Genomic DNA, 23,939 nt, shown 5'->3' on the forward strand with positions numbered 1-23,939 from the left:
GCATTGCTCCTCCTCCTAATTAATATACTTACGTATATTATTGTGCTATTGCAATACACTACAAGAGTAAGTAGGCTATATTATTGTACTTTTAACTATGATAAGTTTGTGATTATTATATCAATGGAATTAAAATATTGCACATTTCAATCATAGCACCAAAATATAAATACTTACGGGTAAAAGTGGCTATTTGTAAATATTTTGTTTATTTTATTTGTCTATTTTGATTATCTCTAAGAATTCTGCAACAGTTTATGTCGCTTATGGCTACCAAGCCGCCTGTCTGAGCCAATCAATAGTTTATAACAGATTGGAAATAGGTGATGACTGAACGAGAGTCACCCGCGCAGAGAGAGAGAGAGAGAGAGAGAGAGAGAGAGAGAGAGAGAGAGAGAGAGAGAGAGAGAGAGAGAGAGAGAGAGAGAGAGACCACCAGCCCAGTGAGCACAAACTTGCAAGAAGCAGAGCATGCAGAAAAAGCTCCGCAAGACAACAGTGCAGCTGCTCGACGGGTTTTGAAGCTACAGAGGCAGCAGAGCTTGTTGCGGATTACAATGATTGCCACAACTCAACAAAACATGACCACGGAGCTGGTATGTGTGGTGTTTGTTTTTCATTTTTCTATCCCTACTTAGTTTTTCCTCAGATTTAGACCAGTGTGTGCGTGTGTGTATATGTGTGTAGTCTCTGATGTGCAGTGGGGAATTCCTCATGTATACCCACAAAACGATGATTATCAATTAGTGTTTTAGACCATTTCGCCCACTCAGACTTTTCCGTCAATGTTCATCTCCTGGACAGCATTAACTCTGTGCACTGCGGTGCAAGGCTGCTGTGGTAACTCGACGTCCACAGCCTCTCACTCTTATTGTCGCTCTGTCCCGTGGAGACTTTTATTCCATGATATCTGCATCAATATTTTTTTTCCCCGGTATAATAATCACATATAAAAATGTGTCCCAGCAGAAAAAAATGTCCCCTCCAGCCAGGACGTGTACAGTGACAACGAGGCTCAAACCTACAGCCTGCACTATATGATTGATTATCCCTCTGCTGTGTAGGTGTATTGTCAATGAACAAAGACTGAGAGCCAATACATCCTCTGTTTGTGTTTTTGCTCACACTATTAACACTCATTGATTATGCCAAATGCTGGCTTTAGTGAAATATCTATAATGCAAATTATTCTTTAATGCAGCTCTCCCATTTAATTGTAATTAGCATGCACACCTGCTCCAATGCGACTTCTCCTGGTTTATTTAAGACACTTCATCTCTGTTTATCACTAGTTAACGTCACACTTTGTTTTTAATTGGATTTACATGACTTACGTAACTACTCTAACATGCAGTGCTTCCTTCTTCGAATCAAACTTTCCTATGTTGCATCAGTCATTGTACAACAATTTTACTCTGGTGCCTCACTTTCTCTACAGTGCTGTGCAACAATTTAAAACCTTGCCAACTGAGCTCTCCTAAATAACAGATCTCAACAAACTGCCATCCTTCTTGGGAAAGATTTTAAATCATTCGTGCACAGCTGCTCTGTTGGAGAAAGCGTTTGAGAGACTATGGAGCAGTTAAATTATGTCTAATTGGTATGCAATATGAGCATGGTGGTGTCTGACATTAAGTGTCACACTAACCTTCAGTTTATTCTACTCTTGGTGAAACCTGCTTGAAGGGTCCGTGTGATCATACTGCAGCATTATTGTCTCCTTGAGAGGGGGACACACAAGGCTGCGGGGCTTATAAACAATCCATTACCTGCAAATGTCGCAACATTTCATGTCACGATCTGTAATCAATGTTCTTTACAGTGTGAAGCAGTTAAGGAGGCCAAGCTGAGTTACGATTGTCGGTCTCCGTTTATGAGAAAATGCAATGATTTATGGCATAATGTGGGTGTCATACATCTGTGTGTCACAGTATTATACCTTCTGTGATACAGTAGGAGCAAAGAGAATTGCAGAGTCAACATAAATGACTTGTGTCACCACTCTATGTCAAATATGAACACCACATCAGAAGTTCCATGCCAGAAATACATAATGCGTTGGTTCAGTTAATCCCTGGCATGACGGAAGAAAATTATACTTATGATGTAATTTGGTTTTTTTTTGAAAGTCAGTATTGTTTTAACATTCATCCTCAGCACTGATGATGTGACAATATGACAAAGTGTATTGTTTTAGTGTATAATGAGCATTTTATAAGCCTATTCATAGAGTATTTCTGGAGTCTCAGCCCAGTGACAAATGGCATATCTCTCGTCATATTTCACTTAAACACTACATCATGTCAACTGCAGCTCTCCCACATGGATTTTACTGATGCTGCTTGTTTCCTTAAGGCAGGAACTCGGTCACTGTGAGTGGCTGGACATACTGAGGAAAAGCTCCCTCATACATACTCATACCCCTTTTGTACAGTCATTTTCTTACGTGTGATGGGGAGCGTGAAAAGAATAAGACAGCGCGGCCTTGCAGTGCTAGAGGCTAAAGCAGCAGGTCTTTCATTTCACAAAGGCTTGTGCTGCATTGTCTGGCAATAGCCTCAAGGGCAAAAAAATCGGCCCAGTTAGTGTCATATGGTGTCTATACCACCCACTTTTTTTATTTTTTAATAAACACAAACGGAGAAATGGTGGCACAGTGAGTGGGAACACAGCAATGTGTCTGGATGTGATGAAAGATAGATATAAATCAATATTGATCTGTAGTATCTCATTGCTACAGCACATTGGTTACCATTCATCCCAACCACACTAAAGTTAAAGCCTGCTAATGATGACCTTCATTTTAAATGAGACAGTGAGGGATATTGACATAGCCATACATACGTAGGTTGCTAATCTACAGCTTTCCCTTGAGAGCAATTACAGTGTATCATTAAATTAAGGAGCACATAGGTTATATTGAGGTGTTGTATGTGTCTGCCAATAGATCTCCCCTTTTTTATGGTGCTGGTTATACCATTTATGCGTCTGCCAATGTCAGGTAAGTAATAAACATCATTGCCTGATGTTAAAGGGGGCTTTAGAGGAATGCAAATCCAGAACCAGAAGCCCCAAACAGCCTGCAATGGTTCCCTCATTCCTCTGCCTATGATTTATTGTTGGATTCTTCATGCCTCAAAGACACAGAAGATGGAGTTAAGGAGGTCTCCAGAGCCTAATTTATGAATTCTCCGCACTGCCTTGATTCTGCACAACCTAGTTGTGCTGCTCGCTGTGCAGATTGAGAAATTGTGTTTAAGTGTGGCTTGCTTTTTTTTTCCGAGCGCAAACTCAATCAATACAGTTGGAATTGTTTGATTTTGTGTGCAGTGCTCTTAGAAGAAGAAGGCAGTTATCAGGAATCTGTTTGTAAGCAGTTTAATTTACGCTTCCAGTCCGATAATTGCGATTCCTAAGTTGAAATGATAGAAAAGTCAGAATAGGTCTGCGTGTTCCACATAGAGGTGTCATGCTTGACAAGAAACAGTATTCAACAGAGGTTGTCTTTCTAAAAGTCTCCTTCATGGCTGTATTCCCATTATTAATTGTTTCCCTCTGGACCTTGTACCACAGTACACCTTATCGATTCTCTCATTTGGTTGAGTTAAAAATCCCCTCGCTCCGCTGGCAAACAGAAGAGCCCTCCCTTCTCTAATGCAGTTTTGCATGGTTTGCCAAAAAATCCTCTCAAGGGGATTCCTCAGGAGAGTTATCCGTAAACATAACCTTTGATTAACATTCTCGCACTCTTGGGTGTTTGACTGACACCTCCTCTAGGCTTCTACTCCAACTCCTGTGTGATTTCAGAGGCTGAATAAATGAGATGGCTCTCTCAGATTCATATTTGATCTTGCTCTGAAGAAAACCTGATTAACAGAAGCCTGCCCTTCACGCAGCCCAGCTCGTCATCTGTTCACCTGTGCCTGCAGTTTGTGCTGCACTAGATTCCCTCATGCATTGGGATCAGCGAACAGTCGGCACGAGCAGCTTCGCCAATGATCACTCTGGGGATTCCGCTCTGCACATCTCGCAAGTGTGACAAAACTCCTCATCCAAACGTGGGATTCTCCCGGTCTGTCACAACGACAATGTGACCTTAATTGGAAGTATGGTCTAATGTCTGGGCTCAGGGGAATGATAGGAGCTGGGCATCCCATTAGGATGATGTTTCCGCTCTCACGTTGCAAGCAGTAATTAGACGGACGACTTGGGATTGAAAATACTGTGTGATGGAATCAGTCAAGAGGAGGAATTTAATTTAAAATGTCCCTTTCTACTATGAGATCCTGGAATATAATTATTTATATGTTTTATGTAACCGTGAGTCTTCGCCATTGCTAGTTATGGTTTGCAATTTTACGCAACATATACCCAGCTTGTACGTTAAGAGACATTCAGTTCTCAATTTTCCAAATTTCTAACAGTTCCGTCAAACAGAAAGTGCTGAAGATGAAGTATGACTCAGTGTTGACTGTATACTGCTCCCAAAGCCTTCATAGACTGCTGTAGGTTTCTTTATCTGACGGGAGGATAATGCTGGAGAGATTCTGTGCTGAGAGGCAGAATGAGACAAAACCGAGTGTTAGAAAGACCAGTATAGATAGACGGAGCATGGACATCAGTCACCCAGCTCTGGCCTGCCCTGAAGGTTCAAACATTACTCAAAAGTTGTCCCTGCAGGTGCAACTGGTAGTGGTTTTAATTTGAACACGCTATGATACTGCAGCCAAGGAGATCTATTAAAGATGAGACCTTGGCAGGAGTTCTGTGCTGGCAACCAGTTGCGATAGAACAGACCGTGTTTGTCTTCCATTCATCATGGATATAAAGTAAAACTGGTTCCTTATGATAAGAGAGACAAATTCTCAAAGGTGTTTTTAAATTTTTTTTTATCTTATCAAAATAAATGGCACTCAGAGGCATAAAGACAATTTAGAAACCTCTCTGCTTCTGGTTCAACTGCATTGACCTTTATGCCTCATTCCCTGCTGAATTCACCATCTTTCACTTTTCTGAAAAGGATTTTAAAGACATTTTGACTCCAGTTATATGAGTGCATTCTCAGTTTTCTGCACTTTAATACGCTATCTGCCAGCGGCTTTAAGTCAGACGGTCAATGGGGGTAGAGAAGTGTATGTTTGTGGAGAGGATATGTTAGGTGTGACCAATAGAACTGATTCAGGGACAGCTGGTGTCACCCAGGGAGCACGGAGGAACAGCAATCTGTTGACCAGCAGGCCATAATGCCTTCCTTCAGCTGCCCGCCTCCCTAATGCCTGGAGGAAGGTGATCTGGCGAGGCTGTGAAGTTTAAGCCAAAGGGTGGGGCAGCCATAATGAGGACTGAAATGTTGCACCTTCTGTGTGATTGAACTCTCACACTCCAGCGGCTATGTGGCTCCAGCAGTGCCAGCCACTCGTTATGAAGGAGTGAAGTGCAGCTTGGGAACAGCATGCAATTGTGTTTAATTGTAACTGATACTGATGCCGGCTCCTTCCATCAGCTCTCCCTGATCACAGAAACGGGATATATACAGAATCCTTTTGTCTCTAGATAACTGAAGCTTTGTGTATAATTTATTGTATAGTTATGCAGTCCCAACTACTTCTCCTCATTTTCATTGCCTCGTTAACAAGTTCATCCAGTGCTGTTGAATAAATTCTGAGCCATCGAAGCAGATGAAATAGGTAGCAGCTTTTCCTATAAAAAGCACTCAGGCACCACATATTTCATTATAACTTCCACCACCTCCTTATTTTTCTTTTTTAGCCAAACCACATAGCCCATCAGTCATGTAACAAGTGAAATGAGGCGATGATAAAGAAAAATTAAAGTGCGGGCAAAATTGCTGCCTCAATCAAAGTGTGATCTGCCATATATGCCACAATTTTATACATTTCTCATACGGAAAATGAGTGTAATTCAGCAAAGACTGGTCTCAGTTCCCCCCCTGGGGCTCGCTGTGTTGATGTGCCTGTCGGGGGGGGGCAATTTCTGTGAGAGCATGGAAATGAAGCAGCATTAATGTCCTCCTCCACTGCTGTGCTCGCATTCATCACCGTGTTTGTGTGTGTTCTTTTCTTATCAGGACCTGGGGAGTTCAGATGGTCCCCCGCGGAACTGGAAGGGCATAGGAATAGCCATGGTGGTGATCCTGGCTGTTATGTCTCTGGTCATTCTCTCTGTCATCGTCCTCACACCCGGTAAGAAGAGCTGTATGGAGGACAAAAGGCAGCAAAGCAGAGATGTGTTGTAATTTAGGGAATTAAAGGGATAGTGTGATATTTTGGGAAATGTGTTAGTATTTATGTGTAGCATAGCACAAAGATTAAAAACAAGGGGGAACAGCTAGCCTGGCTCTGTCCAAAATTAACAAAATAGTTCTACCAACATCTCAAAAGCTCTCAAATTGACATATTACATCTTGTTTATTTTATCTGATAAAAAAGTAAATTTCCCCTTTTTTTGTTCCATAGACTGTATAGAATTTGGAAGTAGTGCTGCTTGACATATAGGTTATATTGTGGGCTGTATGTGTCTGCTAATAGATCTCACCCATTTTTATGGTGGTGGTTAGTCTATTTATCCGTCTTCCAAAGTCATGTAAGTAATAAACACTATTGCCTGATGTTAAAGGGGGCTTTAGAGGTATGCAAATCCACAACCAGAATCCCCAAACAGCCTGCAATGGACCAGAGGTTTCATATTGTTTTTATTGTTTGACAGAGCCAGGCTGCTTCCCTCTGCTTCCAGTCTTTTTTGACAAAGATAGCTGGCTGCTGGCTGTAGCCTTATATTTATTGCACAGCTTATGAGAGTCAGATGAGAGAGAGAGAGAGACAGTTAGTAGCCAGAAAGCAAATAAGCGTATTTCCCAAAATGTCAAACGTGCACTTATGTGGACAAGCATTTTACAGATGTTTCAAATGTTTCAAACATGGAAGCGTAACACCCACCCTTCGGTTCCCCCTCAGGTAAACGCTGTTAGCTCTGTCAGCAGGTTTGCCATAGTTTATGTACCGTTAGCACCGTTAGCTACAAGCCACCGGCACAGGAGTAGCCATGTTGTAAGTCGTTGAGACGCAAAAGAAATGCTCCCAATCTCGTCTCTTTAAAAATGAAAAATAAAATGGAAGCGTCTTGGGAGGCGACCTTTGTTGCATGTCATACCCCACTCTCCCCCTGCTTCCAGTCTTCTCTGCAATCTGTCAAATAAAGGCAAAAAATGTGAAAAATGAATCCAAAACCGAAGCAGACATATAGACCAGGCTCCAACACGCTCAAGCTTTACTGTAAACATACTTTTTGATGAACTAATTAACTCTTGTCTCTTTGCCTCTGAAGATGAATCTCACTTATTACTCCGTTCCCATCTCACTATGGAGGATCTGGAGAGTGAAGAGTTCCAAGTTCATGACCCCTGTGTGGCATGGTTGAACGGTAAGGACCCCTGTTCTGTCTCGCAAATGATTCCTGACTGACAGAGTGTTCATGTCAGTTTAATATCACTTAATTGATCTCACCTGAAACTGAGCTACTGGTTTGCAGACCTAGCAGCTGTTTCTGCCTCTGTGGATTTAAGCCATCACTGTAATAACACAGGTTCCTCTTCCCTGAACTGTCTTGACCCTGTCAGAAAACGAAGTGGCTCTCCGCACTAGAGAAGGACACGTCCTGTCGTTTAGTCTCAACAGCAACCTCACCTCGACTCTGGTGGACAACAGCTCCCTGGTGAGTTACAGCAACACAGCTTTTGAGGACAGGGGACAGATTTCAGTATTGATTGGCTTATATCTACAGACAGCTGGACAAATCGACTGGCCAATAGAGTTTGCAGATTGAGAGAGAGAGAGAAGCTGTAGAGTGCCACTTTTCCAAATCCCACACTTGAGACAAAAAAAGAATTGGCAGAATGACAGTATCAGCTCATTTTCCCCCGAAATCTGGCTGCTCTGTGAGCCCTCTCAACATGTGGCTTCAAAGAGAATTTCCCAAGCAAGGGCATCATTTTGAACACCGTCTCTGCGCGACACTGACAGCCTTATATGGGTCATCATCGAGGAGCTTAAAGCAGGGTTGTGTTGTCAGGTTGAGAACAAGTCTCTCCTCGGTGCTATGATATGATTTGTTATCTCTGCTGCTCTTACTAATTCCAGGAAAATATTTATTCCTGTATGAATACCAAGATGCACATGGCGTTTCTCTAAATAAATGAATGGCTGACACATTTTTAGCTACATATAGTGTCAAAGATTGACATAAGAATTCATAGTAATTAATTAAACTTTTTTAGGTAACACTTTTTAGACCAGAAACATATTTCGCACGTCTATTTTATAAGACAGGTGCGTAGGAGAGGGCCGAGTAGATCAAATTTCTATTCATTATGGAGGTTTGATTTATTTATTAATGCTGAATTTCCATTTTCCATGTAAATGTATTCCTCATCTAAAAATATTTTTGAGATCGAAGTTTAGCCTTGAGGGCAGTATTTTAGCCAGCATGCTGTTCTCGCAGTGGATATGAGCAAGAGGGTCAAATTTCAACGTGCAACGTTATGACAAAGTAGTATGTCCCAATTGAATGCATACTGAATGCAACAGTACGTACTTTGTAAGAGCAACTGCAGTATGTACTAAATAAATAAATAAAAAGTATGCAAATTGGAACGCAGTGAACATTTCCCTCCAAACGTAATTGAGAGAGCAGTTTAGTTTTATGGGAATGACATTTTGAAGGAGACAGGGTTGTCTTCCCCGGAAAACAAATGGAAGTTGCTGATGATGTGTTGTCTAATCTTTCAACAGGACCTGACTGCTACTAAATTTCAAGTGTCTGCAGACAAGACGTCTGTCCTCTTGGCGTATAACATTCGACTGGTAAGTTTTCTCTGAATGCCAAATTGACTCAGAGTTATTCCAGAATAAGCTCTGTCAAGCATCCTTATCTTCAGAAGACATAATCAGAGCCCCAAAGAAACAACAGAGATAAGGAGTGAGAACATGAAGAAGGAAGTTGAGGAAGCTGTGTGTTTGTGTGTGTGTGAGTGTGTGTGTGTGTGTGCTGATTCTGCTACTGCAGCACTCATAAGCTCCATAACACCGCCCGCCACATGACTGGGATAACATATGGGGAGTTGAATATTTAAACTGGCTGATGGCGGAAGGTGCAGGGGGCTGAAGAAAGCTTAGAGTGAGTGATCCGTGTGATAGTGGGGGGAACGGGGGAAGGGGAGATCAAGGAGGTGGAGGGGTAAAGTTGGAGCTGCAATAATGAAATCGCCCTGCTAGTTCGGTGGGGAATATTAATGAGAAGCTGACAAGAATCACAATCGCAGGTGGTTTCGGATAGGCTTCGGGGTAGACACAAAACAGATCTTTTTTTGCTCCCTTTACTTTAACACCACATAGCTCAGTTCCTCCAGCCGCCTCGCTCTGCAAATACCCGCACCAATAATGAATAGTCGGGTTTTTCCTCAAAGGGCAGGCAAGTTGTGTTATTTGCAAGTAATCAGCAACGGAGGGGAAACAGAATTAGGATAAAATGAAAACCCTCAGCACATTTCCCCGCACATTTTTATTAAAGTTAGGTTTTGCTGCTCTCTCGCACTCTCATTTGTTCAGTCACTTCTTTTCTGGGGGGTGGGATCCTGATTGCTGATGATTTCGTCTCTAACACAGTGCGTCCATTCTAACTGCATTATTCAGTGATTAACATACGTTCAATCACTTTTCAGATATCTCTGTGGAGAAAGGGCTCAGATCTGTGTCCAATCTGTGGGTTTAGATTTATGCCATTAGCATACTTTCTCTGATGTCAGCAGGAATTGTCTACTCTCATCTGTATGCTCAGTGTGTATTCACACGGGAAGAAATCAGAGGCAGTGGGCACGCCACCTGGAATAATTCGTATATTTAGAAATGGATATGTTTGCGTGAGCATGGTTGGCATTTTGTGTGCATGGGAGGGCTATTCCTCCATTCTCCTCATCTTTCCAGCTCCATCCCTCTCTCTTCGCTCCTTCTTCCTCACTCTCTGCCACTTTTTTTTTCTGTCTATCTCTGGAGGGGATTTGTGCTGACTGAAGCAGTTTGCGCCAGGCACCGGCTTTGCTGTTCAAAAAGAGGAGCGGCACGCTGCCGCGAGTGGCAGAGAACGAGAGAGAAAAACAGAGAGAGCGGTGGGGGAAGCCACTTGCGAAGGAGGGAGTTGGGCAGAAAAATAGGATATGCACCATTTGCCCTCAAATACACTGCCCAGTTGAAATCAATCAGAAGGGTTATCTAAGAGATGCTAAAAGGAGAAAGCTGCAGTGGAGAGAAATGGATGAGCAGGCTGTGGGTAAAGTTAAAAGGCTTCTCTGGATTTTGTGTTAGCTCTGGAGGCTTTAGGGAGGGTTTTGTGCCTACTGGGGGAAAATAAATGGATTTTGATAAGAGGGTGTACATAGAAGTGGGGATTTAGCCACATAGGAACACGAGAGAGCAGATTTCCTGTATACAGAAAAAATGTCTTTCCTCAAAGCCTGTTTGAATTTAATGGGTTTAAAAACAAGAGAGAGAAGTCCCACATGTTTTTATAAAAAAGAGTGATGGCGAGATACCATCCTGCCAAGACAGTGCAGTTTAGGGACAAATAAGATGCCAACGGAGTCGTGTCTACACTCTGCAGCAAACGCTGATGGGTGCTGGTATCAAAGGCAGCGCATAGTGGGGCTGCTAAAAAACGCTTGTGAGGCAGGAACAACATTGAGAGGGAAGGATGCTATTATCTCCGTATTGTGTATCATGCAGTGTACAATATATATTATAGCTGTGCTCCTGCAAAAGGTGTTGTAATACCTATAAGTTTCCTTTAACACGTTATTAACAAGCTATCTTATGAATGCTTAATCTGTGTTTTATTCCCCCACCCCCATTTTGTAGATGTGGATTGGGTAGGAGGCGGGTAGTAGTGTGTGTGTGTGGGGGGGGCAGAGCAATCTGTAGGATTTATGACATGTGACTGGAAGCCACATTAGAATTCACTCTTCCTCTCCAAGACAGATGCTCTCACTGTCTCTGTCTGTTTATCACACTGAAACACACAAACACACAATAAAGTACAGCCTCTGCCACCAGCCCCATGATGTTAAATCATGAGAAGAATCTCTGTGTTAATTTACAAGTCATAAACAGCTTATTGAACGCGGTGCATATGGCAATCCCCCCCGTGGTCTCGAAGAGTTATACTCCCTGTGACGACCAAGATCGGTCCTTGTCTCTGCATCCTTTCCTCCCTTCCCGTCCTTGTTTCTTTCTCTCCATCTCCCTCCCTGACTTTTTCCATTAATGTTGGACCAATTCATCCCTTCCTCTTCCTGTCCTCGCAGTTATTTTCCGTTGTAATTGTAACAGCTGTACACCCTGTTCCACCTTCATGCTCAGACTTTACCCCGCAATCATATTTCAGTTTCATTTAGATAGCCTTACAATTTACTTCTCTTTCTTTATCGCTGCGTTTTTCCATCCATACATTTTCTCGCAACAGACAAACAACACGGAGGAAAAATCCAATTTCACCGCTAACCGTGCTGTATAGAGGATGTGACATTTAATTTCTTTGGGGACTGGTTATTCTGAAGGGTCAGGCTTTCAGAGGCCAGTGGGTAAATAGCTTGTTTCCAGCCCTTTGCATGAGAGGAAGAAAAGAATAATACGAATCAATAGATTACCGAGAATTCATCAGGTAATGCCGTGGTCAATTGCGATTAACACACACACACACACACACACACACACACACACACACACACACACACACACACACACACACGCATGCACACATTCATTGATTCTGGGCCCTTAGTCTTATTCGGCGTGTTAATTTAATTATTCATCGAGCTGCTGATGCCTGTGTCAGGGTTGCCAGCCACAATAGATCTCAGTGGAAAAGATATTAGCTGTAACGATACTATTTGATAAGATTGTCTAACTTAGTTTCTGTCTTAACCACACCTACATAAATAATTCCTATATATTATTTCCACGGGTCTTTCTTTGTGAACATGAGTTCATGAGTATTAAGTCTGTGGCTGCTCCAAAGACAATAAATGGGAGATTTTTTGGATCCACAGAATGTTTTTCTTTTTTTTTACCCAAATAAGCTTTGTTCTATTATAGTGTTTTCAGTTGTGAAACAGAACATGTGCCCATATACTTGGAACATTCACTTGAATGCTCTCATGCTGCCTTCAAATGGGGTCATGTTTACCGTGTTCAGGAGAACGCCCCCCCTCTTGTGGTATTCACGACCTCGTAAGTGGAAGATTTCTGAAAACTCTCGAGTTCTCGGCTGATGGTATCAGAAATGGCATAATAGGTTAATATAATGTGATTTCAGTCGTATAGCGTTTTTTTTCATTATGCCTTTGCATCTGCTGCACTATCTTTCACATTTGCTATCTTGCGTAATTGTAATATCGCCACACTTACAGATACTTTGCTTCTACTGCTTATTTTAAGTGAAAGAATAACATTAAATTGTTATCAAACTACTATTAATAGAATAAGTTAGAGTTTCTAAATGTTGTAGCATAATGTTGCAGCCCTTTTAAAAAGCAATAAGCCACTTGATGCAGTGCTTTGCAGTGATTCTAGAAAAGAATGAAAGGATACAAACCTATCTTCCTGATGCTTATTATTGTTTCATTGTAAGGTGGGCCTCGGCAGGGCCCCTCCCTAACCTTTGTTTCATTTGTATTCAACATTCTTTATACATGTGTATGAGCATGTGTGAGCACTAAAATACGTGTGTGTTGTCATCTAAGTGCGGCACACCTGTGTGCATGATATCCTCTACCTTTTTCAGGTGTTCTCTCAGTCCTTCACAGCCTCCTATGCTATCTACACTGTGGCTAATGGGTAGGTGGAATCATGAATGCTAATGCATGGGCTGCACTGGGCATGAGCGTCACCAATGCAAGCAGACCTGCGGATTAAAAAACTTCCCCAAATGAGTGTGTCTCATCGAATCAGAGCCTCATGTTTCTGTCAGACATGCATTCATTCTTCAGTGGTCTTTCCAGGTTCCATATCCTAACATAAGGTTTGTACTGTACTTCAGATTTCACTGCCTGATATTCATATTCAGCATTGTAATAGTGGAAAAACTCTGTGGTAACTGTGGATGATCCCTGGAGCTTCTGAGGAATGGTTATGATAAAGGAATTGAGGAGGACCTGCAGTATTGATCATTGCCTGAGTATGCCTTGGAGGAAAATATTTGCCTGACCTTAGGAAGGAAATAAGTGCAGCTAGGAATATGTAACAAGAAATGTTGCACTCTTGCATGTACCAACTCCATTCTCTGTTTTGTTTTTCCCTGTCTGCATCTTGCTCCTTTGTCCTCACAGTGCAGTGTCTCTCTCAAGCAAAGCTCAAGGACAGGGCATGGATGGACCTCAGAGGGCTGTAAACTGGACGCTCGTCCCTACCGGAGGGCTTACGTCCCTGTATTTGTGTGTGTTCCAGGGAGCTGCTGGAGCTTAATCCTCCGGAGGGGGAGAAGGCAGTGCTACAATACGCTTCCTGGGGGCCTCAGGGGAGCCAGCTGGTAAGCCAGGGGCTCTCATTTACCTGATCAATGTGCTGTCTGCGTCGTCTAAATCAGCTACACCTGCCAATATAATAAGGAGATTTTTTCAACCTCAACAATCCATAAAAACAAAGTCCTTCAACATCATTTTCATAATGATAACATCAATGGTATCATGTCTCTGTCATTATGAGATGAACTCCATCTCAGGGGTTATTGCAGAGACTGTGTTGCTTTATTGGAGTTGTTCTACACTCAAAATATCATTCATCTACCTTCCCTGTAGTGTAATTGGCTTTTTGCTGCTATGTCTGCAGCATATTAACTGGCAAGTAAAGATGTATTGGCTCTCACTTGTGCTGGCCGATGATTCATGATTCATTCACTCTTGGACGGAGTCCGACCGGCGCTCGATTCGAGCAGCCAGCGATGAAGCCTTCAACCGTTCTGTCTTTGATATTGGATTTGCCCTGTCTGTCTGCGCCGCTCATGCCAGGCCTATGTGTTTGACGGAGATATCTACTACAAGCCAAGTGTGACCAGCAAAGCCCTGCGTCTCACAACCACTGACCTGGAGCAGAATGTGGTGAACGGGCTCTCTGACTGGACTTATGAAGGTAGGATGTATTCCTGCATTCAAACTACAGAGTGAAAAATCTACAGAACCAAGCTGACAACAATGATTGTGAACAGCAGGTGTATGCTTTGAGTCTGATATAACAACTTACACTATCTTTTAAAACAGAGGAAGTGCTCTTGACATATGTTGCCCACTGGTGGTCTATGGACGGGGCCCGGCTGGCGTACCTCACCATCAACAACTCTGCCACACCTGTGATGGAAATACCTCACTTCTTAGGTGGTCTCTACCCCTCCAATGTGGTCTTCCCCTACCCCAAGGTAAAACATGATTAAGACAAAAGTCTATAGTCACACTGGAAACTCTGTGAGGCTGAACTTAACATTCTGCTGTTGAGGTTCTGAAAAGTGACGCCAATGCTAAAGTGCCTTTAATGTGCATTCTTTGAAATGACCAATAGGGGGCGACTCCTCTGGTTGTAGAATGAAGTCAGATCTCTTGTTTCAAGTCTTCTTCAATACAGTATGATGTTCATTTAGCAAGTTATCGTCCCATTTATTATATGAGTCACTTCTGGTTCCAAAAAAACAAGATAGTGACGGCCAAAATGCCAAATTCAAGGCTTTGAAACCATATCGACAAACCAATAGGTGACGTCACAGTGATTATATCCATCTGTTATATACAGTCTATGGGTGTAATATTTGCCATGTTCACTATATTAGTTTAGCGTGTTAGCATCTTAACATTTGCGAAGTAACACTAAAATGAAAGGATCAGCTGAGGCTGATGAGACTGTCATTAGTTTTGCAGGTATTTGGGCAATTTCATCACCTCATGGTGGAGCTAGAGGAAAAGTCAGGGGAGCAACAAGGCCACAAGGATTCATCCTTTAGGCACCATTGATATCTGCACCATATTTTAATGGAACTTCATAAAAAAAAATTCAAGACATTACAGTCTGAACCAAAGTGGTAGAGAATGGCCACTTTTTTTAGCATGGCTAAAAAGATTTGCCTGTGCGTACACTCTTTAATGAGTTTATTTTATCTTTTTTATGTGTTTTTTTTTTGTTGTGCTCACAGGCTGGCTCGAGTATCCCATCAGTCAGTCTGTTTGTGGTGAATCTGTATGGTCCAGCTCACACTCTGGAGATGATGCCTCCTGACTCCCTCAGGGCCAGGTACTACATCTTTCTGATTGTAAGAACTAGAGATGCACCGATACTGACTCAAATTGCTGGATAGATATCAGCGACAATAGGCTGATCTGGTATCAGATACAATTATTTTAATAAATATAACAAAAATATATATATTTTTTTGCTGATCTTTTGTTTTACAAAGTTAAGAAAGTTATGTTTATGTAACAAGCCTGCTTAAGTCAGGCCTGATGTTAACACATAAAATAATGATTTGAATACAGCTTATTACATAAACACTGGTATTGGATCTGCACCTTGTATCGGCTGATACCCAAAGCCCAGGTTTTGGGACTGAAATAGTCGGAATGGTGTATCCCTAATAAAAACAGAATAAACCTTAAAGTCTTTAGACATCACCTGTCCGATATTATAACTTGTGTGTCAAAATTCCTCCGCTTTCCAATCACTTTCCCCGTGTATAATTTTCTGCATCGCCTCTTCAGAGACAACTACATCTCCATGGTGACTTGGATCAGCAGCACTCGCCTCGCGGTGCGTTGGCTGAATCGTGCCCAGAACCAATCAGTGCTCTGTGTGTGCGAGGCCACCACGGGGGCTTGCTCCGAGGTGAGCGGTCATCAGTCATTCAGCATTCGTAATCCACAAACGGCCTCCGCCGCAATATACGGCTTTAATAGAATTTTTGCTTCTTTTACACTGTGTTGGGAGCTTGGATTGATTTCCTTAAGCTCTCAAACATCTACTGGCTGGATTAATATTTAAGGTCATTTGCTGCATGAGAGGAATTCTCAGTGATGTGGCGCAGTATTATATTGCTTGTACCCTTTCAGTAAATCCTCACATATTCTATGTTACCCGTTGCCAATAGTATATTATTTTTATATTTAATAATTCATATATATAATAAGCTTTATTTACACAATGGTACTTTGCTTTAGCTTTGTAAATAGTATGATTAATACATTTCTCTATATTGTGTGATTCTAAAACAAAAGAAGCACAAAATGGCCATGGACATAATGCAAAACAAACGACAGGTATGTATTGCTCATGTTTCATGTTTTATTACACCTGTTTGCCACTACTGTCTGTCTTTTTGACTCAATACTTTTCCTCAACAGGATGTGCCGTTGTTTACAGCAGACGGCTCTGTGTTTTATACAATCTTGCCAGCAAAACAGGGCGCTCGTGGAGAGTTTCACCATATCGCTGGTCTTTCCGCCCAGGTCAGTTTTTTCTTGACAAAATTGGTCGTTAACATTTCAACAGGAGTCACATAAAAAAAAAACACTGTGATTACAGATCTCAGCAGCAGAGACCTTTAACGTCTGGTTTGCTTAAAATCCCCTCCTCCTCTCTTATTAATTGAAGCAATTTGTTTGTATTTGTTTTTGTCCCTAATTACTAAAACACCACCTTTATCTAAGGAGTCATTTAACGTATTATTACTTTAATGGCTGTTTTGCTCTTGACATCATGGAAGGAAGTGCAGTTAATTTCAATTTGGCAATTAATGCACGCCCAGAAAGGCAATTAAAAAGGTTTTATGATGCTGGTTTTTTTGTTGATGCCATTTTGCCATTAGTGGACAGATGAAGAGTGTAGTAGCATATGTTACATAACTGTTGGGTCTCTTGGCACAGAACAGGTGAGAACTCACATCACTACACGAAACACACACGGGTAAAGTCCAAAATCCGAGAGACTTATTCCAAGCAAGTGGGATCTAAAACCAGGGAAGCAATCAGAACAGGGCAAATTAAAAAGGCAGGGAGTATAGTAAACAGGCTCAGAACCAGAATCAGTTAACAGACGCTGGCATAATTGGCTATCACATGAAATCAGTGAAATGGGAAGCAGGTGAAGGAGGAACAGGTCAGGTGGTGGAACTGGTGGAAAGGGGTAACCAGAGGACAGGTAAGCGTGGCTGGGCCTGAAATTACAAGGCAGTTAGTGACATGAACAACCAGGCAGAATATTGAAAGAGTAATACTGAGAGATCTGAGAGGTGTTGTGACACCTTTGGGCTCATGCAAATCATGAGGCTTTGGCTCTAATCACAAGTTCTCTTTTTCTGCGTTTCGTTCACTTCAGTCATTAAAACGTACTCTCTGTAGCCGTCAGTGCCTTCATTTGGTTTAACTTTATGAACTTTATCGTTGCTTTTTTTCCCCTCCATCCTCTGACACACAATTGCTGTATCGCACCTATTTTTATTCTGTGTGTCAGCTGGCTTCCACATTGCTCTTCGTCTCTGTTTCTCTGTGCAATGCAGCCTGTCATCCCCTCCGTCCCGCCTCGCTTCTTGACATCAGGGAGCTGGGACGTCACCTTGCTCTGTGCCCTCGACGAGACGGCTGGAAAAATGTATGTAAGAGTCACAGTGTGTGGAGACGGGTTTAATCACCTTTCAGCGCTTTAACAGCTTGCGGCTCCTTACTATGAATTGGGGTTAAAGTAGGGTTAGAGTAGAATAGTGGCCATCATTAAAATAATCATCTCTCACTGTAAAGCTGAGAGCTATTTCTAGACGTGTCAGCTACTGAAGAGCAAACTCCTTTGTTAGGCCAGACACTGGGTGAATAACTCAAAGTGCAATTTTTACATGTAGTATTGATCTCTGTGAAAAAGCACCAAAAGGAACATCTTTAACCTTGACTTTGCTTGTGGCAATGCTTTGTCACTGAAGAGGGTAAAGAATTACTTACGTTGGAACAGAGCAGGTTATCACTTAAATCTGTCTTTATCCTGCTGGGGGCAGAAACCCCTCAAGAAGTAACTGACTGAGGCGTGAGCATCACAGACAATCCAACAAAGTCAATTGAGGCTCTAGTCAGTTGTTTGCAGTGCCGAAGCCCATGGGTTGATACTAAATACCAAAATAAGTCATTCTGTCTCACAGTAGTCTACTTACATAGAGGCGGATAGTTGACATACAATGCTTTGATGCACATCCACTTCACATTTGATTTATTTAATTCAACGTCCCTAATGGTGCTTTACAAAGTAAGTGTGATTTAACATGCTGAAGTATGTAAATCTGTGTACTCTCGTCATGAATAATTGATATCCAGAATAATTATGATGAAGTTAAGATGCCCGAAGGTGATCAGTGTTGATATCACTTGCTGTGTCTCTGGTTTGTTTTTCTCATCATCAGCTATTTCCTGAGCACAGAGGAATCCAGACAAAGTAGACACCTTTACAGGTAAACATGCCTCCCTCTGAAACGGCGGCACAGTACACATTCTGTTTAAACCGACACATTATTGACATTATAATGTATACGATATAAGACATAAGATATATGTGTTGTTAGTTGAAAAGTAGCTATGCTAGCGTGTCTTGTTATTAACGTAGAACTAGAGTCTACAGCACAGTGGTGATAAATGCTAATGTCAGCCGGCTAACATGCTCACAATGACTATGCTAACATGCTGATGTAGTCGGTATGATATTTACCATGTTCACTGTTTTGCGTGTGATCGTGTGATAATTAGCACCAAACACAACGTATTGCTGATGCTGATGGGAATGTTATCGGTTTAGCGGGTATTTGGCGATAAATAAAAGTATTGCACACATAACACAATATGACCTAATGGTGGCGCTAGATGAAAAGTAATAGGAAGTTAATTTAATGGCAATCCATCCAATAGTTGTTGAGACATGTTTAAGATTCATCCTCTGGGGACAATGAATGTCTGTACACAATGTATGCCAATCCATCTTGTAAATATTTCTCAGTGGATAAGTGAAGGTTTTGACCTTATGGTGGTGCTCGATGGAAAGTCAGAGGACGACAAAAATCACAAGGGTTCATCCTCTGGTCAATATGAATATCCTTAAATAAAATTGATTACTAAAATTCATCCCATGGATTTTAGTTTGGACCAAAGTAGGTGGCCAACATCGCCGTTCCCGAAACAACGCTTGCATGGTTGAACAAGCATTCAAAAGGGGAACTGCACATTAATGTGTTGATGTGTGAATCGTTATTCTTGTGAGCTGTACATGCTCGAGGCCAAGAGCTGTATTTACACATTCATAAAAGAAAGAACCCCTCTGAGTGGACTAGGACCCTCTGTGCTGACACACTTGTCTGTTCCCTCATCAGCCTCTCATCTTTGTATAAGCTTACATAGCTTTGGGCTTCAGGAGATGGCACAACATTATGTAGGAGGGACTGTGGCTTGTTTGAATTTGGCCTGTGATTAATCTTGTACGGAATCTGTAGGCAGCAGAGTGGAGCGGGTCATTGAGACTCGACACAAAGCAATCTGTATAACTGCTTTTATGTCTAGTCTTATTGAACACGCATTTGTTTCTTAAAAGTCAACTGCTTAGTTTGTCTCAAGACACTGACACTTTTTCCTTAGTACCTTGGCAATTAATTGAGCCTCTCCTGGCACTAATAAAACCACTTTAGACTCTCCTATTCTTTTATCGTGTGGTCAATAACCTCTTTTCTCTTGTGTCCAAGTGTGGACCTGGATGGAGTGTTTCAGCGCCGGTGCGTCTCCTGCTACCTCATAGATGGATGTCGCTTCTTCAAAGCTGAATTCAGCCCCAATCAAACCCACTTCATCCTCTATTGTCTAGGTAAATGAGAAACACAAAAGCAAGGAGTCTGCTTTCAAGCTTCACGCTGCTCAGACAGCTGGTTTTAGAATGTTTTCTTTTGAAAAATCCCCCAGGCCCAGGAATACCTAAAGTGACGGTTCACAGTACAAAGGACCCCTCCAGTGAGTGTTACATCTGCTTGTCTGACTTATTGTATAACGATGTGCACACACAGGCTTGTCTGCAGTTTCTTGCTACAGCCTGCAGAGGAAGCTATGTTCAAGCACCAAGCACAACACACCACAAAGTAGATTCTTTAATCCCAGGCTTGTGAACACTGCCCTCTGTCTGTGGCTCTCAGTTTGAGCTGTTTGCATGGGGATCATGAGGATTTGGCAACCTGATGGCTTAGTGTGTCTGTTTTGACATTTAGTATTAATAATCTGACACACTGGTGTTTAATCTCCTGTAGGATACGTCGTCTTGGAGGATAACAGCCCTCTATCTGATGCTCTGGAGGACAAGAGGCTTCCTGAGACTCTGTTCAGGACACTCCCATCAGACAACCACGGTACAGCAAAGAAAACATTGGCTCTATTTTACATGGTTTGATATTTAGGATATTGGCCTCACAGATACAAGCATTCACAGATCACCTTGAGTGCCCTTCTCAAGCAGTCAGACTATATTAAGCACTGGCTGCAGTGTCTCCGCCTGGAAGGGACAAATATGCTTCTGCTCAAGGGCCAGAGCCAGTTATTCTCTTACTATGATTGTGCATGTTTGTTCATGTTTTGTTAAGGATTAACTATTTTTTTAAAGATTATTTTGATGTGCTTCAGAGGTTCAGATGTCAGACAGAGGCTCAAATGTAGCAGCAATAACATGTCTGTGGACAGTTGACTTTATTCGACTCGTTTGCTTTCTTTAGATCTACACCTGAAGCTATCTCTACCTCAGGGTTACGAGGCAAACCTGCACCCTCTCCTCGTCATTGTGTAAGAATCACTGAACAAGTTATTTAGTCACCTGTTTTGCAACCTATGATCCCTCGCTTTTTATTCACCCTTTCACCCCCAGCATCTGTCCCCACACTTGCTGATCCTGTTTGTCTTGTCACTCAGGGACGGCGTGCCTGGCAGTCAGTCGGTGACAGAGGAATTTGCCCTCGACTGGCCTCAGGTCCTCTCCGGCACTCACAATGTGGCCTTGGCTTGGGTGGACGGGAGGAGTGGGGTCGGTCGTGGACAGAAGACCACCACCGTGGATCCGCGCAAGCTTGGCTCAGTTAGAGTCAAAGATTATCTGGGAGTTGTAGAGTAAGTTTAGTAAGCAAACAAAATCTATATTTAAAAAAAGCTATATAATTGACATGTGAGAATAATGCCAGTAAATTGGTTAACTAATAGGATGTCATGATATATCCACAGGCTGTTGATGCAACTGCCTTACATTGACGATCGTCGGATGATCCTCTATGGCAAGGTTACAACACTTTTTTAGATTTATAAACAGAATTATCCTATTGAAGCCATTAAAGCTATTGCATGCTTCATTTGTTTCACCCCTTTTCGGTTTCTCCTTGCAGGCATTTGGCGGATATTTAACTCTCAAGATGCTAGCTGCAACAGATAAGCTCTTTCAATGCACAGCCGCTGTGGCACCTATAACTGACTTCAGGCTTTATAGTGAGTTGAGCTCATGTCATTAACTATTCAAACACTAAGTCCATGGGAATTGTGATGAAACACATAACTCGTGTATTTGAGTTATTCCACTTATTGCAGGTGCTGCATTCTCAGAGAGGTATCTAGGCCTTCCAGCTAAGGAGGAGCATGCTTACTCGGTGAGGCTGTGGATATATTCTCAGTTGCAGTTTGTTTTTGCCCCAAAACAAATGCAGTCTTAACAGTTTCAACAAAAGCTGAACATTTAACATGTAAATGTGTATAAAGGTGGGATTTATCGGGCTGTTGTGTTAGAATTAGTTTCAGCTAATTGTACCTAATAAAACACTTATATTGTTTTCAGACTGCCTCTTTGCTGGAGGAGGTTAACAAGCTAAAAGATGAGAATTTCCTTATTCTTCATGGAACTGCAGATGGTGAGATTTTGTTTCAATTTTATGTTTTTAAATTCTATTTTCTTGCCTCTAATTTGTGTGTGTGTGTGTGTGTGTGTGTGTGTGTGTGTGTGTGTGTGTGTGTGTGTGTGTATTTGGCCAAAGCGAGAGTACACTTCCAGCACAGCGCGGAGCTCCTGAGCCGACTGGTGAAGGTGGAAGCCAATTACTCACTGCAGCTGTATCCAGATGAGGGCCATGTTCTGAGGGAGGCGCACAGCATCCAGCACTTCCAGCGGACGGTGGTGAACTACCTCCAATCCTGCTTGAAGCACGGCATCATCCTAGATCCCGTAGAGGATGACGAGGAGGAAGATGACTGAGCCCAGAGCCCCTTCCCTCCTTCTGGAAGGACTATCTTTGGACTGAATGCCATTTTATGCATTACCTTGGGTCGGATTACCAGGCACAAGAGCAGAGGAGTGGGGACCAAACACATTAGATCACATCCTACAACTTCTGGAAAAATTGATGTACTGTATATCTTGTTGCGCAGTTATTTTTGCTGTTATACTGTATGTTTGAGGCAGTTTGTTTACAAAATTCACTCGAGATGGTGTGGACTAGAAACATATGGATTCTGCCAAAGGTTTACAAAGAATTTAAAGCATGCATGTCATAATGGCTGCATGATGTGGATTAGTTTACATTGTATTTTCTGTGTTTTGCAGATCTAAATTTCACGCATCAGGGTTAAAAGTATAAAATCTGCCAACAGCCGGGAACACATTGGAAAAACATCCTTATTTCTGGACTACGGGATCATTTTCAGATTTATACAGATTTCATTCCTACAAAATAAAAAATGTACAATACATACAAAATATTTTATTTTAAGATAACCTGCAATCTGGCCCTACTGGTCACTGTCCTGGTCAGACTCTCCACAAGCTCTAAGATAACATTGTAAAATCTGAGTTATTTGAGGTCTTTTGCACAATGTATTCCCTGCTTAAATAAAGTTAAATGACCCATATGGATCATTCTTAATGTGCCAAATACATTGTGTGGACTTTGTGCATCACTTGCATTTTGTGATGAAGAATGAGTATGCAACTGTGACTATTTACACCACAAGCTGTGTTTCAAGGACGATTGCAAGAACGTCTATGTAGAACTGTCTTTTTACTGTATTTGGAAGTAGGGTATGTTTCTGTTTTGGTACATCTTAGCATTTTAAACATGTCTTGTGTATTGCAGAATTAAATTATTTCTTTGAACAATTTGTTGAGCCATTACCTTACAGCCCACAAAGAAAGTTGACTGGGGCCTTGACCATTAAACTATCAACCGAACCATACTGGTAAACTGCATGCAGTAGGTTTGAAAAATGAATGCCCTTGAATCTACACAACCGGCTTCTCCTATTTTCCAACAATCATTGACAATAAAGTTTGAACTTCTTGTTTTACAGCAAAAATCTAGTTTGGTTTCTTCTCTAAACAACTGTCTAACATATAGCCATTTGGATAGATAATTATGAGCTAACACTTGGTCATTACTGACTTTGAGCTCTGCAAAGTGGCATTCACAGCAACTATTATCAGCTATTACTGCTTTAAATGCCTACATCGATAATGACAACTGATATTAGGTGAGAATGCCAAAAATATCACGCCACATATGTAAATAAAATGTATATGTGGCCTGTGAAAACTGGCAAAAACACCATACAGAGGCATATAGAACATTATAACATAGCATTATTTATCCTATAATTAAATTCAGGCAACCACATATCTTCAGTTTAATGTTCCTCACTGATCTTGATACCACATTTTCAGGGTTAAAGTTCAGAGTCCATTGTATTGGAGTCACATCCAAGATGCCCTCTGGTTGCACCTGAACATACATAACACCGGTACTACTCAAACATGATAAATGAAAATGAGTGTGGAGGAGAATCCTTGTCACATTATCCAGGTTAAGGGTCG

The 23,939-nt window shown here is 41.8% G+C and overlaps 1 protein-coding gene across 2 annotated transcripts; it reads left to right on the forward strand.

Moving 5' to 3' along the window:
• Nucleotides 1-439: 439 nt before the first annotated feature.
• On the forward strand, nucleotides 440-23,425 carry LOC137889237 (inactive dipeptidyl peptidase 10). 2 transcript variants are annotated; one of them, XM_068733000.1, is made up of 25 exons: nucleotides 440-596; nucleotides 6,089-6,203; nucleotides 7,345-7,440; nucleotides 7,637-7,731; nucleotides 8,808-8,879; nucleotides 12,850-12,902; nucleotides 13,512-13,593; nucleotides 14,072-14,192; nucleotides 14,321-14,475; nucleotides 15,241-15,338; nucleotides 15,803-15,926; nucleotides 16,316-16,357; nucleotides 16,442-16,546; nucleotides 17,596-17,687; nucleotides 18,481-18,528; nucleotides 19,804-19,922; nucleotides 20,018-20,065; nucleotides 20,356-20,454; nucleotides 20,815-20,881; nucleotides 21,008-21,202; nucleotides 21,314-21,368; nucleotides 21,472-21,571; nucleotides 21,671-21,729; nucleotides 21,915-21,987; nucleotides 22,111-23,425. In XM_068733000.1, exons 1-25 carry the CDS (start codon nucleotides 558-560, stop codon nucleotides 22,326-22,328), a joined length of 2,370 nt encoding a protein of 789 aa, XP_068589101.1. In that variant the 5' UTR covers nucleotides 440-557; the 3' UTR covers nucleotides 22,329-23,425. The 2 variants fall into 2 exon arrangements, with proteins under 2 accessions (XP_068589101.1, XP_068589100.1); XM_068732999.1 differs by having other exon boundaries at nucleotides 21,915-23,425.
• The last annotated feature ends 514 nt before the right edge of the window (nucleotides 23,426-23,939 follow it).

Source organism: Cebidichthys violaceus, unplaced genomic scaffold (assembly GCF_023349555.1).
Source record: "Cebidichthys violaceus isolate CVI_PGR_0920_01 unplaced genomic scaffold, fCebVio1.0.p SCAF_6, whole genome shotgun sequence".
Classification (NCBI taxonomy): Eukaryota; Metazoa; Chordata; class Actinopteri; order Perciformes; family Stichaeidae; genus Cebidichthys; species Cebidichthys violaceus.